The sequence below is a fragment of the Coloeus monedula genome (genome assembly GCF_965178545.1).
Source record: "Coloeus monedula genome assembly, chromosome: 6".
Taxonomy (NCBI): Eukaryota; Metazoa; Chordata; class Aves; order Passeriformes; family Corvidae; genus Coloeus; species Coloeus monedula.
In genome coordinates this window covers 56716925-56734644 of record NC_138786.1, presented here as the reverse complement: position 1 = coordinate 56734644, position 17720 = coordinate 56716925, and the positions used below count along the sequence as shown (strand labels likewise).

Below are 17720 nucleotides of genomic sequence, written 5' to 3'. Positions count from 1 at the left end.
TTCCAGAGGATATTTGTGTTCAGCACAAGGCAGCAGCCCAAGCAGAGAGCAGGGGTGCCTGGCAGTGCAGTGCTGGGCTAATTTCTGCACATGTCATGCTTCAAGCTCTGAAACCTCATTTAAATCTAGTCCCCAGTTATGGGTCTCTTCCAGGTCCTGCCCTGCTGCTTCCTGTGCTGGATAGTGACATATTGGTGCATTCCTTACCCTGCACACTTTCTGTGTTTTACAGGAATTCACTACTGATATCAGAAGCAAAAATAAAGCTAACCAAAACTATCTGCCACAAGAAGTATTTTGGCTTTGTAGGTGCAAACATATGGCTAAATGAGCAAATAGGAAGATCTTCCAGCTGAGCTGCTCTCCTGTGTGTGCAGGCACATGTGCTTGCATCTGCATTTATACTTGACTGTTGTCATCTTCACTAAATATTTTACCGTGTTCAAAAGTGTCTCTTTAAAGGGCTTTCAACAGTATGAAAGAACATGTGGATTTTTATCCCTCTACTGCGCTAAGAATAATTCACTTGTCGGATGCCACACTGCTCCCTTGATCAGCTGGTTCTGCAAATAGAGAGAAACCACATCCTATGCGCACAGAGAATCCCTGAGTCACCACTCTTATCTTCTGATCCATCTTCTCCATGTTTGAGCCATGACAAACTGGGGCCTTGGACTGGCTCTGCTGCTCAAGGATTTATGCCATCAGGCACAGTTAGCAGAATGGAAAGGTTAGAGATACAATTAACAACATTGGATGACTACAGTCCTTTGACTACAGTGGGACACAGCATGAAGCTTTTGTTCTGCAGACATCTAAAGCCATGGCAGTTGAACCCCGGCCTTGGAAGTCCACAGACCTGACTTCTGATGGGAGTCACCTCCCACCAAAATCCCCACAGAGCTGGTGGGGCCAGGCTAACTGGTGTCATGGGGGTTATGCTCCTCAAGATGAACGAAGGGCTGGGCATGATCTAAGGTGGGTGCCAGAAGCAGTACAGCCACACTTGTTGCCTTCTTGCCATAAATGCCAAGGAGACCAATTCTAGCACAAAGCCTTGAATCCCTTCCCACCCTGTGCTATTTAGCAGTACCACTGCCATATGCACAGCCAGAAAACAGGGGTGATGCTATGGACACACTCCCTGTCTTTAGCAGCACTGGCCTCCTGGCTCACACTGGCTGCTCTCACCCTCTCCTCAGCTTCCACTAGGATCAGGGAAACTTGTCTGGTTGATCCAGTGGGCACTGGGTCAGACCCAATGCACATTCTTGCTCAGCAGCTGGTTTTGGCCCCAGGCTGGTTACATGTGGAATGGGCAGCATGATTTCTCTGTATTTTAAAAATAACCAATGAAATGTCTGAGCATTATAGTAAGTTCAACACAGAAAGTCTACGTATGATTTATATATTTTTCATTCTTGGTGATGATAAGTAGCTGGCCATGAATACAAGTTCATTTCCAAGATGTGTCTCAAACCCCTTCTGCTGATAAATGTCCAGGGTTTAAGAATGTAATTTTAAGCAGATCAGTGGGATTCCCTTCTGCTGATTTCAGGGCGAGCAGTTGCATCAGACCTTGCTCACAGGGAAGGTAAAATCCCAGGGTCTGCTCACCCTCCTTGCATGCTCCTCTGCATTTCCTCAGGGAGGCATGCGGAACACTTCCCAGCCCCACTCCTCCTGGCTCTCTCCATCACCAGGAGGCTGCTCTGCTCTCGTGTCAGCGTGGCCTCTCCGCTGGAGCTTGGGGAGTGCAGCAGCCAATCGGGCAGCCTTCATCAATCTCCCTAAGTGTGTTCAGACTCTGCAAGGAACATCCTCACCACTCCTCTTCTCTCTCTGCAATGACCTGAACTCCAGCTCTGCACGCAGTGATCAGTGAGGCATAATGCAATGCAGGGCAGCCCGGAATAATCTGGTTGGCATCCAAGGATGTATATTCACTGAGAGGCTGAGGAGTGTGTCAGCATTTAGTTTCAGTCTAGCTGCACTTTTCCTGCAGCACAGAATCACAAAGTCTCCGTCTCCTCCTCTGGATTGGGACTGATTCTGCACCGGGATCCTCTGAAAAGACAAAGTTTTCCTCTCTTATTATTGCTGTACCACCATAATCTACCAAGATGTGTGACTGCTTTCATCTAGTTCTTCCTAACTGGCAAGGATCTCCAGCCAGTGGTGGGCTTACGTTTTCTATACTTTTCTGTATTCTGCTTCTGCTTTCCTGTGCTCTGCTCGCTGCCACTCAGCCTCCCAGGCAAACCCTGCAGCTGCTGGGGTGTGGCTTTCTCTGATGCTGCATGAATCAGATAAGGAAAAATAGAGTTAAGAAAAGCCTGTCGTTACCTCCTCTAAACTTTCCTGCGTGTGTCGAAGCTATGCTTAAAGAAGCATTTAACTTTGTAGACAAATTAAATTCAAGCTGTGTCTAAATGACCTGGTTTGGGTTGCATGCCTTAATTCACGAGCTTGCCCTTTATTTCTCAGAGTAGCAGGATTCCTGCATGATCCAATCCACCCGGCATTTACAATGGCTAAAGCTGTTTCTTGCAGTGTATGTTTGCAAATTCAACGTGTCCTATGTTCTGTATTCGGTCTGTTGGCTGGACAACACGGCACTCTGGAAGCAGGGCTTATTTTCCTGGGTTTCCCTGCAGAGCAGGAGGAAATTAGCAATTTTTTTTTTTTTTTTTTTTAAGGGGAAAAGATACACATTTTAATATAAAATATCGCTGAAGCAGAACAGTGATGACTGGAGGAATGAGTCTAAAGAGTAATGCAAAACAGTGCTTAGCTGGCAGAAGAGTATCAATAAATTACAAATCTGCTCTTTAGTTTATGCAGAGATTGACCTGTTTTAAAACAAGCAACTTGTAGTCTTAAAGTTGTGTCTACAAAAATGCCAAGAATCTGAAATTTCTACAGTATCTTTTTCTCTCTCAAATATACAAAAACAATGTTTATCTACATTCTGCAATAAATTTCCTCGCTATTTATTCTGGTAGAAGTTATAATCTACAAAACAGAGTCTGTAAGATTTCGATAGTCTAAAAGTGGAGTTACTTTTTTTTTTTTTTAATGCCCGATTATTTCTGTTTTCTTTTGTAAATAGTTTGGGATTATATTTTCCATAACAATGGAAAGTCAGAAATTGCTTGTCAGACTCTGAGTCCTATTATTGCCTAAGTTGACTTGCTGGAATCAAGGAGACAACTCAAGGAATAATTCATACCTCTCCACCCAGCAAAAGATACAGTCTTTTGTATCTTTTGCAGAGATAACTCTGCTGGTTTCCTGGTGATTAGATGAACTAATTGAATTGCTATAAGGTTATAGCAAATATTTTAGGACTACACTCTGACAGTATTTAAATATGATTTATTCAAAATACATTTGACATAGTTTTGGTGAAAATATTTTCTTTTATAAATGTGACTTTTCCAGTAGTAGCATTTTCTTCATGTTTGTCTGCCTGCACAGATTTACTTGTTTAGCAAACAAACTAGTTTTGTGGCTCTTGCTACTCTTCCTATTTACCACATCAGAGACATTCTTGGGACTTCCAGGTGCTACCTAATAGAAACAAATACAACCAGAACACTATCAGAGCACTCCACAGACCCAGGCTTTCCTCACTGATTAGCAAAAGGTTTGGGTTGGGTTTCTTCGGGTTTTTTTGGCTAAGGAAACAAAGTTCTCCCATGCCATGAACACAGGTCGGTATTTCTTTGGTACCAGTTTTCTGATGCTGCAAAAGGATGCTGGGATGGGTCACATGTAAGAGGAGCATCTCCTGCACGGGGTCATGCCATGGCACCAACCTGGGAGGTGTCGAGCAGGATCAGGGCCATGGCACCTCTGACAAGATCTGTGCTGGGAAGGGATGAGGCAGGGAAAGATGGTTGCATGTGGAATTTGACAGGCATCTGCTTTCCAAACAGTTATTGCCGATGTTTCTCGACAATGAGTTATCATCCTCAGAGCTTAGGGTGTGGCAGGGAGAAGCAGTTCTGTTTTTCTCAGACAGGTAGGCTGGCTGGCTGCCCAGGCATGTGGTATGGATTTCAGAAAAGAATATCAGTGTGGTGATGAGGCAGGATCATCTGAGCAAGGGTGGGGACAACCACACCATGGATCCCACATCAAGCAGTGCATATTAAATGCCTTGTTTCCTCCACAGCATGGAAGGAAGGCTGGCTAAAAATAGGCTGGTTTTGTAAGCTCCTGTCTCTGCCAGCTATACTCATCTGCTCCTGCTTTAGCTGACTGTCATGATGACACAGGTGAGAAACAGATAAACAAAAATTTGCCAGTTTTCTTTATTAGCCAGGCAAGCACAGGCATGCACTTGGATCTGACATCTGGAGGAGGCTGGGAGTGTTTTGCAGTTGTTGATGAACATGTTTTTCATGGACAATTTTTGAGTCAGAACAACAAATAAGTAGGAGGAGAGAACATCACCATCAGCAAACTGTGGCAATTGGCCAAATCCTAAAATATAGAGGTCTTTCTAGCACAAATGTTTTCTAAACTTTATCTTTACCATGTTTTGGGGCATGATCTAAATCCCCAGTAACTAATGGCCATTTTTAAAAGAGCCCAATCAATAAGACACTTGAGCAAGTGTGTATGGCCTCCTAATTGCCACCAGATTGGGGCAAGGGTCAAAATAAAACGTACCTTAGGCCTTTGCTGAATGGACATCTAGACCACAAGATTGCTGCTTTTCAGCAACTGCCAGGTTGACCTTTGCACTGTGTGAGAATAACACACCTGAGAGCCTGAGATCAGCTGGAGCTGTGGAAGTCCCTGGTCAGGGCTCCATTGCAAGCTGTGCCATCCAGAAAGGCACTACAACACAGCAACACCTCCTCTCCTCTGTTCTTGTCTGCCATGACAAAGGCTGTGTGTCCATTCCACCATATGAGCTGCTGAATATGGTCCACAAATTTTGAGATCTAAACCAAAATGTCAGCTCAGTTGCATTTCTTAGAAATATTTTCTCAAGATGTTTGACTATGAGCTGCAACAGCATCTATTCCAGCCCCACTAAGAGACAGAGATAAACAAAAACTGTAGGAGCCAGACTCCCAGCCTGGGTGAAGAACACCCTCCCTGGTTCTCAGGACATATCAGCATATTTCATTTTCCCTCCTTTTACTTCATTCGGTGAGTATATTGTTGAGATGACAAGCTGTTTCAGTTTCAGCAGACACTCTCTGTCCAGTAATGCTTCCCAATATCTACTCTTGCTCTATCCATGGTGACACCAAAATAACTGTGGTACAGCACAGAATGAAAGGGAGTCTGATTCATCTGGCTCTGGCAGAGACCTCCCTGCCAGCATCATGAATCAGGCTCAGTAAATTGCAATCCTCTGGCTTCTCTCAGTTTTCCCTCCCTCCTGAATCATCTTCTTCCCTCCAGAGTTTGTATTTTTAGTTATTAGTTTCACACTTCTATTTCCAATGGGTATGCACAGGCTTTTTGGTGACTTATGAGCACAAGTGGAAACGAAACATCGGCATGACAGAGCCCCACAGGCAACAAGGCTTTCTTTGTCCATCCCCTGTCCAATGAAGGGTTTGCTGTTCTCCATCAAGCTGTAAGAAATGGGGATGGTATGTACCCGTCAGAGGCACAGCACATTGTGTTTGCCACAGCTTCTGATTCATGTGAGGAAGGGACATACCCCAGCAGCAAACCAAAACCAGCTGAAAAATGTTGATTTTTCTTTGCTGCTGCATTTTAAAAACTCAAGAAGGAAGGAGAATCAACAGACATCTCAAGTCCGCTTTGGTAGTGCGCTCCTCCCTGGGCACCAAAGTATTTCGCCCAGCAGTTTGTGCACCATCTGTTTCTGTCCAAGGCACTCTGGCTGCAGCAGCCTCTTTTCCAGGGCTCCTGTTGCTGTGTGAGAGGTGCAGGAATGTGAAGCAAAGGCCAGGGAGAGCCCCCACGGGCCAGGGCCTCCAGGGCTGCTGCTATTGCTCCTCGTTGTGGGGAGCACTGCCACCACTGGAGATAAATGACACCCTTGGTTCCACGTGGGGACTCGCTGCCAAGACAAACTCAAACAAACAGCCAGGCTGGGCTTGTCCATACAGAGGAGTGGCTGCAAAATACTTCTGGATCCAAGCTTGCAGCACACATGGTCACCCAGGGCCAGTGTCCTGTGCAGATGGACCTCGTGTTTTCCTCGCTTCCGTGTTTCCCATGGCACAGCGCCACGCACCCTTGTCCCAACCACAGTCCCATCCCCAGCACGTCTGTCCTGTAGTGTCTGCCAGCGCAGCCCCCATGGGTGACCTGGATGTGTGGGGTGCTCTGGGCTGCATTACTGAGCAGTGGGATATCCCCACGGGGTTTTGGTTGGCAGTGAGGTTGCGGGAGGATCATTTTCTCCCTGGGCCATTTTCAGCCCATGTGCCTTCACAGAGCCTTGCCATGCAGACAGCAGCCAGGTCTGAGGTTGGAGTAATTAGTCCTGGCTGGGCTTCCAGTTTTCTTTAGTACAATATTACCATTAGATTTCTATCAGTGTGTCTTCCTCTGTCAGAACAGGCTGTACAAAAAAAAAAAATAATCTATCTGGTTGTTAGAATTACTGTGGGAGAAATATTAGTAAATTAATGCTAGCAAATGAATTGTAAATTACACAGGTGCACTACACATGCACTCTTCTGCCTGCATTTAATGCTGTGTTGATAGAATACATAAGAGACAAGAAACAAAACTGTTTCATCTGTCCTTCACTGCCATAGGGTTCTCCATCTCACCTCAATACAAACATTTTTAATGAAACACACAGCTGGGATGGACCAGCAGACTAGCCCAGTGTGAGAACATGATGCACAGCTATGGGCCAAGAAAAGTAAAGGAAACAGCCCTACCACCCTCACCCGTTTCTTAGGGCACAAAGGCAGATGCACTGCACAATCTGGGAAGTTTTCCAGGCTTCTATTTTTTTTTAAAGTTCATGACACACAGCATGAAGCAGAATGCTTTAAGCTACTGTGGCATCAAATGTGTGTCAGGAGAGGTGCTGTGAATGTGGATGAATGCAGAACAGATCAGGTTCTCCACACTTTTGTTTTCAAGGTCTGGTAGCACCAAAGCTGTGCTTAGCTTGGACTGGTGACCAATATAAGTAAATCCCTTTGGGACTCAGCAGCAGCATGAAAGGGGGAAATCTATCCCCAAGTCCTGAGGGATCTGGAAGCCTGCTGCCATGGGCTGGAAGGGGAAATGTGATAGCCACAGTGAAGCCAGTGCCATATGGAGTGGCTTGTCACAGACATTTATATTTCCTCTGACCCTATTCAACAAAACACCAACCCCAAATTTGACACAACTGTGGCATGGGAAAGACTCAGCACCTGGCACCCATTTTCCCAGTGGGATCAACATTCTGGTAGGACATGGACAAGAGACAGGGACTTTTTTTTTTACTCCTATTGCTGATTTTGAGCCAATAAAATCAACATGGCGTTTCACCACAGAGCCAGAGGGGACTCTTTGTATGTGCCTTTGAGAACATTGCTGCTTTCTTAGTGCCTCACCCTGAAAATGATAGCCCTTGTCTTTGTTGGGCTCCTATACTTAATTAATGGCTGAAAAGCATCTGGAGAAGATTGAAGTAGGTAAATTATGCAACCTAACTCCAAGTCTGATGATCAGTATCACTGTTCATTCCCAGACTACAATCTCTCTTTGATATTGGAAACAACAGTGAGAAAGATGCTGACGATGGTGACATTGGTTTTGGCTCTGGCTCCTGGAAGCTACAGTCATCTCATATCGTATGATCCCAATTACACCAGCAGATTTACTCTGGATTTACTAGTGTAACTGGAAAAGGTAGCTGGACCACAAAAAGCTTTAGTAAATGAAGATTACAGCTATGATTAGAAAAACAAAAAGGATTAAAAGAATCTATGGAAAAAGATGGAAAAGGTGGGTCAGCATGGATCTGAAAGAGCTGGATCTCAAGTTGTTGTGAAGAACAGAGCAATTGGTGATCTGGCCTACAGTCAGCATTTCTGAGCTTCCAACAGCTGTTCTCTGTACTACACAGAAGGGCTAACAATATGATGAGAAGAGAGAAGCACATGAGGAGGAGCAGGAGAAAAGATGAGATTTGGAAAGAGCCACAGAAATCCTTCATTATCAGAAAAGCAACAGTGGCATTAAAGGGAGGAGGAAGAAAACAGCCTAGGAAAGCTTTGCCATGAATGATCATTAAATGATGTCAAGCAAGCTATAAACAGTCTCAGGAAAAAGCTAAATAACAAAACTTTTTTTGTCTCCGTCCCTTCCCTTTTGTGTCCTCTCTTAATCCAGAGCAACCTTAGCAAAACAGCACAAGAATAGCTGGGCTCCACCTAATTTGGACTAAGGATAAGTCACCTCCTCCCTACCCTATTTCTAGTTCTTTGCTTGACTTGTGTCATGTTTGTCTCTTGCACTCTGATCTCCTGCCACAGCAGGAGAAGTAGGGAAAGGAGAGATGTTAACCTTTTCCTTGAGAAGCAAAACATGACTGGTGCGAGGGGGAACACAGTGCCTTTTCTTGGCCACTGAATTGGGCAAGCAGAGAAAAAACTGCCATTTGCATGTCTCTATCCTGATTTCCAAAGGGGAAAAATTCATGAAGGAGAATATGCTTCTCAGCACCATCAATCCTGCAATTAAACTGAACTTTAGCAAAATATTTGCTGGGTTATGTAATAGAGGCGGATTACAACAGGCTGCCACATGGCTGGAAGCTGCAGTTTTAACCCCTGGACAAACTGCCTTGTGGTAGGTAAAGATAAGTGGCATCATGGAGCTGTAAAAATAGTCAAGCTCAGACAAACCTTTAAAATACAGTTTGATGGTCCATCTGATAGAACAATTCCAAATATCTAAGGCTGCTTTTCTTCCTGATTTTCTTGGCTATACATGACCTTTCTGTCTTTCTCCTACCTCTCCCTCTGAGTAGTCTCAGAGCAGTTCCTCCCATTCCCCAGGTGCCTCTTTTTCAGACTTCCCACTCTTTATGGCTGCTGAGGATGCCCTGGAGATGTTCCCTTGCACCAACGAGTTTGTGGTGTCATCCTTTTTACGTCCCAGCCACCCCTCCTGCAACTGCAGGTGTTGATGGTTTCCTCTCTGTTACCTTAACCCAGTGATCTGTGCCAGGATCAGGAGCAAAGATGTGGCAGTTTTGGCTGCAGGGCACTGCAGAAACCAAGGTACAAAGCCCACAGTGATACTGGCCCCAAGCCGCTGTGTCTTCCCTCATGTTCTCTATATCAGCTGGATGTACCTGCCACTGGCAGAGACCACCTTCCTTACTCAGCACACCTTCAGCCCAGGCTTTAAAGTCTCTCTACGTCAGACCAACTATTATTTGGGCAGCACTTAAAAACTGGAGAAGCTGAGCATTCTAGCTAACTAGCTGAGCCAGAAAGGCACAAAGGATGTTTGAAACAGAAGAGAAAACAAACAAAGCCTTGGCGAGCACTCCAAGGCGAGGCAGACTGGCTGCAATTTGCTGCTCAACACGCAGAGAGGCTCCTCAAGAGGGCTCCCAGAGACATGGGAGACAGGAGCACCCTTTGGGAAGACCTTGCAGTGAAGGGCTCACATGATGTGAGGCGGGGTTTGGAGCCAAAGCCGCCCTGCTGGCCCCACCCTGGGACCTGGGCCAGCATGAATGACCCAAAGCACCTCATCTGTCACAGCAGGGACAGCTGTCAGCTGGGACACTGGGACCAAAACCTGCCCATGGCTTCCAGGTAGGAGCTCGCTTCTTGCAGCACATCTTGTTGCTTTGCCTCCTCTGCCTTGCTGCTGATGTGCAGGAGAAGAGGCACCTGGTGGCCTCAAGAAGATGTAGTTTCTGGCTTCTTTGAGCACACACCACATCAAGACTTTCTACCTGTGTTGTAAGTTTCTTCTCTCTCTTTTTCCCGGCTGCCAGGGTTTGAAAATCTTGTTGGATGTGTGCTAGATGTGACCTGATTTTATTCCCTTTCTGCCTCGTATTGCTGTCATGACAAGCAGAGAAAAGTAGGATACCCCCTATCCTGACAGAGCAACCAACGTACTGCTGGGGCATGTGCATTTGCTTTCTTTACAAATGCCTACAAAATAGAGAGTGGCAAGGAGCTTCTTGAAATGGTTATGCATCATTGAATGTACTGGCACCCACCCAGACCCCCAGATGGGAGAAGAGGAGTTTTTTCTAAGCCCTTCCCACATTCTTGTGCAAATAGAGAGGATGAATGATCACCATCCCCAGTGCCAGACAGTTTTCTGGGCCAAATTCACACACAAGTGTAGGAAAGCCAAGGGGAGCTAAAACTGGTGAAGCTCTCCCTTCCTTCCGCTTCTTGCAGTGACTGTGTTTTGTATGCTCAAATCCTTCTGGGATTGCTTAGACTGACTTTGCGTAATTATTTTCATCCTTGGATTAAACAGGCCAAATATGTAAGCTGGATCTCAGCTTGCTGAGATCTTACTTTACACCATATTTTGTCCCTCTGGCATATATATTACACAGCAGCAGATTGCATTTAAGTAGTTTTTTCAGAATAAAAGTCTGTCTTTGCTTGAGGGTGTCAATTTTCTCATAATTCTTGCTGTTTTGCCTTGTATGGATACTTCAAAGGATCATGGAAAGGTCCTAAACCAGGCATCTATCCATACTGGCTTTCAGCACACTCAGTCTGACTGACACCTCTCCAGATTTGGAGCATGCACAGATTTCTCAGCCTAGAGGTTAGGGGGAAGGTGTGACTTGATGCAAAAGCCTGTAACTACACCCTTATTTCTACCAGCTATGCTTGTCCTTCATTACTTGTGATCACTGATGAGATGGGCAAACTCATGGATGTGCCTAAACCGGAGGGATAGCCCTGTTTTCAGAATGAGCACACAATGGCACTTTTTGAAATAAAAACCAGAAGGATGCAAAGGGCTATGGGACCCCCAGGCAGGAGCAGTGGCTTTGAAATCAGCTTTTAGCTGCCTTGTGAGGTGCCAGCAGGTACAGGAGAAAGAGTGGCCATTCAGTGTGTCATGCTATGAGAAGTCCTGAGTCCATCCTATGCAGAGGGACAAAGTATTTATGCATTATGAAACATTCAGTGTGTTCCATCTGTCACCAGGTCAGGGTCAGCAGGTACAGCCAAAATTAAAAGCAGCATTTTTGATGTGCACTGCCTCTCTTTCTGCTGGCAAAGCGCCACTTCGACAAAGCTTAAATCTTTCATGAGTGAAAATTATTTGCTCAGCAGTCAGAGATTTCCAGGCTTTCCAGGGAAATAACAATAGTTTTGAAATCACCAGCTGTGGGTTTCTGTGTATTGATCAGTCATTGAACATTTGGGGTCTAAAATGGGAATTGTGTTGTTTGGTCATCACTGGAGACACCTTGGATAAAAATCTTACCACCCAATTACTTCATCTACTGTTAAGAGATGCTCAAAATCTTCCTCTAGGCTCTTCTCCATGAACTTGTGTGCTAGAGGATTTGTGAAATGCTGTTGTGGTGGGCAGAAAATGCACGAGGGGCAAATCCTAGCTACACTCCTGAGAGGATTGTTTCCCACTAGACCCATCATTCCAACACTCTCTCCCTCCTTGTTCCACACATTAAATTACAGCTTCTTCTGTATTGCTGGCATCTGCCTCCAAGAGCCCTGGAAGCTTCCACCATGCTTCTTGTTCAGTCCAGGTGAAGATGTGCTCTCCTTGGCTGAGCCTTGGATGGGTCGAACATGTACCTAATCTTAATCCCTCCAGCCTGCCATAATTCCTGCCTGCTGTTCTCCTCTCTCCACCTCTACCATCTGCAGGACTGATCCCAAGCAGAGGCTGGTGTTCTGCCATCCTCTCCCGCCCCAAGGGATGGGTGTTCCTGGTAAGGACATGTTCTGTCCAGAAACAGTGAAGTTTTAAGGAGTGAACAAGCAGGGCCAATGAACTGAGAAAATACTGCCATAGCTGGGAAGGAAAGGCTGCTTCAGGCCCCTGTCTGTCTCATGTTGGCTCTATCTGAAGTGCATACCCAGTGTTCTCTGCATCTTGGCCCTGGCACTGTTCTGCTCTGCCCAGCTCCTGGTCACTTTGTTCTCCATAAACTGTTTCTCAGTGTTAATGGGTGGCCTTGCTGGAAGGCTGTAGGTAACATCTGTCAGGGCAACTTTCCTTTTTGCAGCTCCCTGGATGACAACTGTGGGCCTTGAGCTGCATATTCCCAAACCTGTTCTGGTTCATAGGCACCCCAAGGGTGTTCTGCAGTGCTGCTCTGTTGTAACTTGTTCCCTTCTTAAAAGCCAAAATCTCCTTGAGATTAAAAAAGTATAAACTAAGAAAATGAAAGATTAATGCTGTACCTGAAACTAATCTCTTTCTCAAGATGTCTTCTAAGGTCTCACTCCTTCTCCTCTGTGCAGTTAGTGAGGACCAATTCATCCATGTTCTCAACTCCTTTGTCTCACAACCCTTGGTCCTGCACTCTCCAAGTTTACTGGAGAGTCAGGTGGGTGCTACAAACTACAGATAAACCTTTGAAGCTGTTGCTTGCATCTGCACTTTCCCTCCTGCCTCCAAATCAGTGCAGGGAGTTCGATTTGCAGCTTGGTTGAGATTTAGGCATTTCTGAGGCTGTAAATAAAACTCTGTGTGCGATATCCAGGTCATCTGGATTTGCTGATTTTGCGCTGGGCTCGTGCTGCTGTTGAAAAGTGAATTGGCTGCCCTGCCTCATCTCTTCCTGAGTATCATGACTCACACTAGAAAACTCCTCTTGGGTTTCTAATAGCTTTATTATGGGGTATGCACATGCAACATCTTTGTGATGGTCTTAGAGTTTGTGAGATGTGGCCAGATTTTCACAGAGACCACACACAATATGTTAATAAAACTGACTAATTGGGCATTTGGGATGTTTCACTCCTTCATTCCTTCACCAGTTTTAAAGTTTCAGTTTGATGCTTGGGGACTTCCTGCCACCTCCAAGGGCTTTTGGTTTTCTGTGGTGCATGATCAGTTTGGAGATGGTTGATGGGTCCTTCATTTCTCATCAAAGGATCTGTAAGAAAGGAATAAAGTTCAAAATCCAGGAGAGGAAATTAATTTTTTTCCCAAGAGAAAAAAAAAAGCCATTTCTCTTTGAGTGAGAATTTTATATCTGAGTATAAACTGTGTTTAATTTGGTTTTCCCTGTTGAAATTTCCCTGTTCAGCAGACTGATGAGAGAAACTTTTCAGCAAGAAGTGAGAGAATAATCAAAAAAAGCCAATCTGCAGCTTTTCTGCTGTGTTTCCTTGGTAAAATGGACTATAAAAATATTCTAATGCAGAGAAAGAATAGTCCTAGGCCACAGCATTATGGATGTGTTTCCAGAATTAGTCTTGGAGCTGAAAATGATGGAAGCAAGGTGAGCAGAAAGCTGTCTCTGAGGGGGTCATGGTGGAAAAGCTGAGCACCCTTCTGCAATGTGCCCAGCCCTTCCAGCTCCTCCCGCAGCTCTGCAGGAAGCAAGGTGGTGGTGTTCATGTTTCTCACTGAACTCCCCAATGAGAAGGGCTCAGAAAAGAGAGTGAACGAGAAACCCTCTGAACCCAGCATAACTGCAGATGAGAGGGAATACAAACCAAATCAAATCTGCTTTAATTGCTGTTAGACTGAGCTTGTGTGCTAAGCAAAATCTGCTCTGTCCCCTTATCTGCCTGCTCACAGGAGAAGAACAGAGTTCCTCCTCCTCTGCCATCTGTGGGGCTGAAAGGCACCTGGGGAAGCAGACACGGTGAAGGCTCACCCATGGTGCATGCACTGTGCCCAGGCATTTTTGAGAACCGAGTGTAAGACAAACGTTGCTGTAAATGAGATAAATTATTAGACACCGTGGTTGTACTTAATTCTACAGAACTACAGGCCTACACCCAGTGAGGCCCGTTTTCCACACAGCATGAATCACTTGCTCGGTTTTGTGCTCACTAGTTTCACGTTTTAGTTTTCCATTCCTCTGGCTTTCCTCAAGCGGGTGGATAATGGATCGTTTATAATCCATCAACAATATCAGAGCGCACGGCCACGGCTGCGCTCCGTGTAAGCCCTTCAGACAGTTCACAGAGCACCAACGCCTGTCGTGCAGAGCCACATCCTATTTCCACAAAGAAAGCAGGAGGGAATGCCAGCCTGGCAACTTCTCCCCTCTGCCACCCGAAATAGCACTCAGGAGCTGAGTCATGCAGGGAGCCCGGAGTAATGGGTGATCCCTTTAACACAGGGACAATACTCAGCTGTGCTAACAATAACAGATGGAAATGGGCTCCAGGCAGTAGTTTATCACAAGACACTCTGAGCCCTTTCATTGCCCTCAGTAAAAGAAAAAGGCAGCCCGAGGACTAACCCCGGGCTGTTTAGCCATGTCACTGCAGGACCTGTGCTGTCACACTCAGCATCCTTCTCATTCATGGATGCTGCTTAAAGGATAAGTTGCTTCTCTTCTTGCATCCAAAAATCTTCATTAAGGACTAACAAATCAGACTTGAGCAGGTGATGCTTGCAGTTCTGCTTTTCTATTTCTCTATCACACCTTTTCCTCTGTCATGTATATGTTGAATATTTGGAAAAGGAATAGTTTCCTGAAACCAGGATTTTGAGTTTGGAGATATGTAGGGCCAGTGCTGCTTAACGGAACCACTCTCTACATCGGAAGCCATCAGCACAAGGTGATGAGTCATGTGTCTGTTCAGTGTGAAATTGGAAGCCTTCACAGAGCTGCTTGTGAGGTGTCACATGTGTTTGTTTCCTGAGTCACTCATATTACTCAGAATCATGGGCTGGGATGTGGCAAGAGCCCAGTCCAGGCAGGATCCTGCAGCTGCCAGAGGGGCTTGGAGGGAGTTCAGGACCATGTGAGGAGGAAGGATCACCCAAGTGATACCAAGAGGAGCACTACAGCCTCCATTCGAGTTCCTTGAGCAAGAACTGAACAGCGGCTAAAAAATACATTTTAGAAATTCCCTAGAAATTTAGAAGCTAACTTCTGTCTTAACCATTCATCCACAGGAATACTCATTTCAAATAAAGAAACTTCTAAGGACATTTTTCCCCATATTTTAAAAAGAAAGGTGTTTAAACAATTAAGCTGGCCAAGCATGAGGTAGAAAAGAGCAGAGCTAAATCCCTTCTTCCATTTATTTTGCTGTTGTATTTTGTCACTGGTCAATCCAGGTACATCTTGGGATTCTTTTAATTGATAACATAACTTCTTATTTGAAAAAAGACAAATAAAAAGCTAAACTATCAGTAATTCCTGATTTAGCTATCCAAATCCTTTCATGAACACTGTATAAAAATCTTTAAGATTCAGTTCTTCTCCTACTCCCCAAATACATTCAATATCTTTTTAAAGGAAAAATAAAACTAAAATACTTTTATTTGTAAGCAAAGAAAGACTGAAAACACAAGCATTTGTGTGATAACAGATTGTGGAAGAACAGGACTCACTGCTGGCAGTGTTCAGTTTGCTGTGATCTCAGAATAAATCCTCTTCTCTGCTCCTGACCCATTTTGGGCTCTTTCTTCTCAGCCTATATTTATAGGGTTTGCATCAGCAACTGAGAGCAGTTCTGCTGTCAAAACTCCACAATATATATAATGTCTCCCTTTAAAAAAATATGAGCTATTTTCTCTCACTTCATTGATTCCTATCTATTGGCAACTGCAGCCAGAACCAACACAGCAACATGTGCTGTGCAAGACTGAACAGTGACCTTGTTTACCATTAGCATCACTGAAAATTAGGACGAATTAATTATTACATGCTGGGTTTCTTCATCTGACCAAGTGGTTGGCAGCTGAACTCAAAGGCACCAGTGCAGTGGTGTGGAAAGGTCTCTTTCTGTGTGTCACAGGTAGCAGGGCTCCTTCCTCCACTTCACACACAAATGCTACCCCACAGCTGAGCACTTCAACAGAACCCAACTGAATCCTGTTCACACCTTTCAAGCCGATTTTCTTTTCCAGGAGCATCAATCAGTGTTTAAATGCAATTTCTGGATATGTATCGAGGAGTCCACAAGTTTCAGCAATATTTTACCCTTCTCTGGCACAGTGAAAAAGACAACATGAAGTATTTCTCACCCCTGACTGAGGCTGATTCCTGTTGTTTCCTCTGCTGTTCAGCGGGAGAAAGTCAGGAATGAAGCATTAAAGGGCTCAACATTGCCTCCATTAAAAGTCACAGGCAATACTACAGCTGATCTCAGTGACAGTAAATGGGATGAAAAGGCCTGAAATCAAAACATACATATGCCAAGACCCTTAAAGCCCAAAGATTTAATTCCAGCTATAGGAATTGCACAGGATAAAGCCAATGGCATCACAAATGCATTGTGGAGGCATTTTCTTACTCCCTCTTGGCTGCTGTTTCCCACAGTTTTCCTTTCTGGGTGCCTTGGGGTGACTCTATCCCCTATCACTGCTCTATGCCCAGAAATTAATTGAACTGGCACCAGCGAGCCAGTTCAGCTGAGTAAGCTGGGATGCAGAAGTCAGATAACTGTGCTGATTATCTGATTTTACTTACCCTGTACGTCTGGCTTTCCCCTTTCCAAGGGAAGGTTTTTTTGTGATGGGATGTAGGGCTTGGAGGTGAATTTCATGTTGTTGGAAAAGCAGTCTCAGCTCTGTGAGGAAGCAGGAGACTTCAAAACCCCAGATGGAATTAACCTAATGTATTTCCATCTCTCACTGATGTTGTTTACACAGCGCAAGCCAGTCCAGAGTGGTGAATGGTATATTTAAAACGACGTCCTCTAACATTCGCATCCGCCCCGTCACTCAGCTTAACAGATACTTGATACCAATCAAGTGACTCACTTCGTTAAGAAATAAACCCTGCTGTGCTCTTGACATTGTACGGCAAACACTGAGCCCCATTGTCATCTGCTGAGTCCTTTCTCTGTCCCAGCCCACGCCCTGAAGATGCACACCGAGTCTCAGGCACAGCAGCAGCACTGACCCAGTTTTTCCATGGTGGTGTGTGCCAGCCACGGACACACAGCAACCCCTGTGTGTGTGAAACACCCTCCCTTAATCCCCAGACTCCTTCTGTGCCCCTGCAACGGAGGGGCAAAACAGGGTGAGCATTCATCATCTGGAGGAAAACAGTTTATTTTATTAGCAAGACAGGAGCTGGTGCTTTCTTGATCCCACTTGAGGGAGTTTCTCCTGTTTTTCCCATTCACCTGGGCTTCTTGCTTGCTGTCAAAGGCAGCATCTGCCAGCTCCTGCCCACCAAGCAGGACCCAGAAACAGCTGCAAGTAATCCTGTAACAGGTGGTATTCCAGGTTGGTGTGAGGGCTTAGGTTAAAACACTGTCAAAAAAGAGGTAACTGTAAGAAATGTCCCCCCGTGCCCAGAGGCACTGCCAGCAAACAGCCCTTTCCTCAGTGGGGCTGCGTGGGCACAGCCAGGTCCCCAGGTCCCTCCCATCGCCGAGAGCAGGTTTCATCGGGACCCCGAAGCCAGAATAAAGGGATTATTTCAGTGCAGTTACCAGTTACTCCTTCGACAAATGTACTAATCACTGGTGGCTCGCTAAATGCCATGGAAACCCCAGGGCACATCGTGAGATCATCTGCCAGGACTCTTTTATTTTAAGATCTTTGTTTAAGAACTTTTCTTAAGGCTCTGGAGAGAAAAACAACAAGGG

General features: G+C 45.3%; 1 protein-coding gene across 1 annotated transcript in view; it reads left to right on the top strand.

The window, feature by feature from the left end:
* Window positions 1–2123: 2123 nt before the first annotated feature.
* Window positions 2124–17720, top strand: part of AHNAK2 (AHNAK nucleoprotein 2) — a gene marked incomplete at its 5' end in the record, with an annotated part of 74637 nt that continues 59040 nt past the window's right edge. The window contains one exon of the mRNA XM_082284239.1: window positions 2124–2178. Within this exon, the coding sequence (XP_082140365.1) occupies window positions 2124–2178 (55 nt within the window). The remainder of the gene's footprint in view (window positions 2179–17720) is intronic.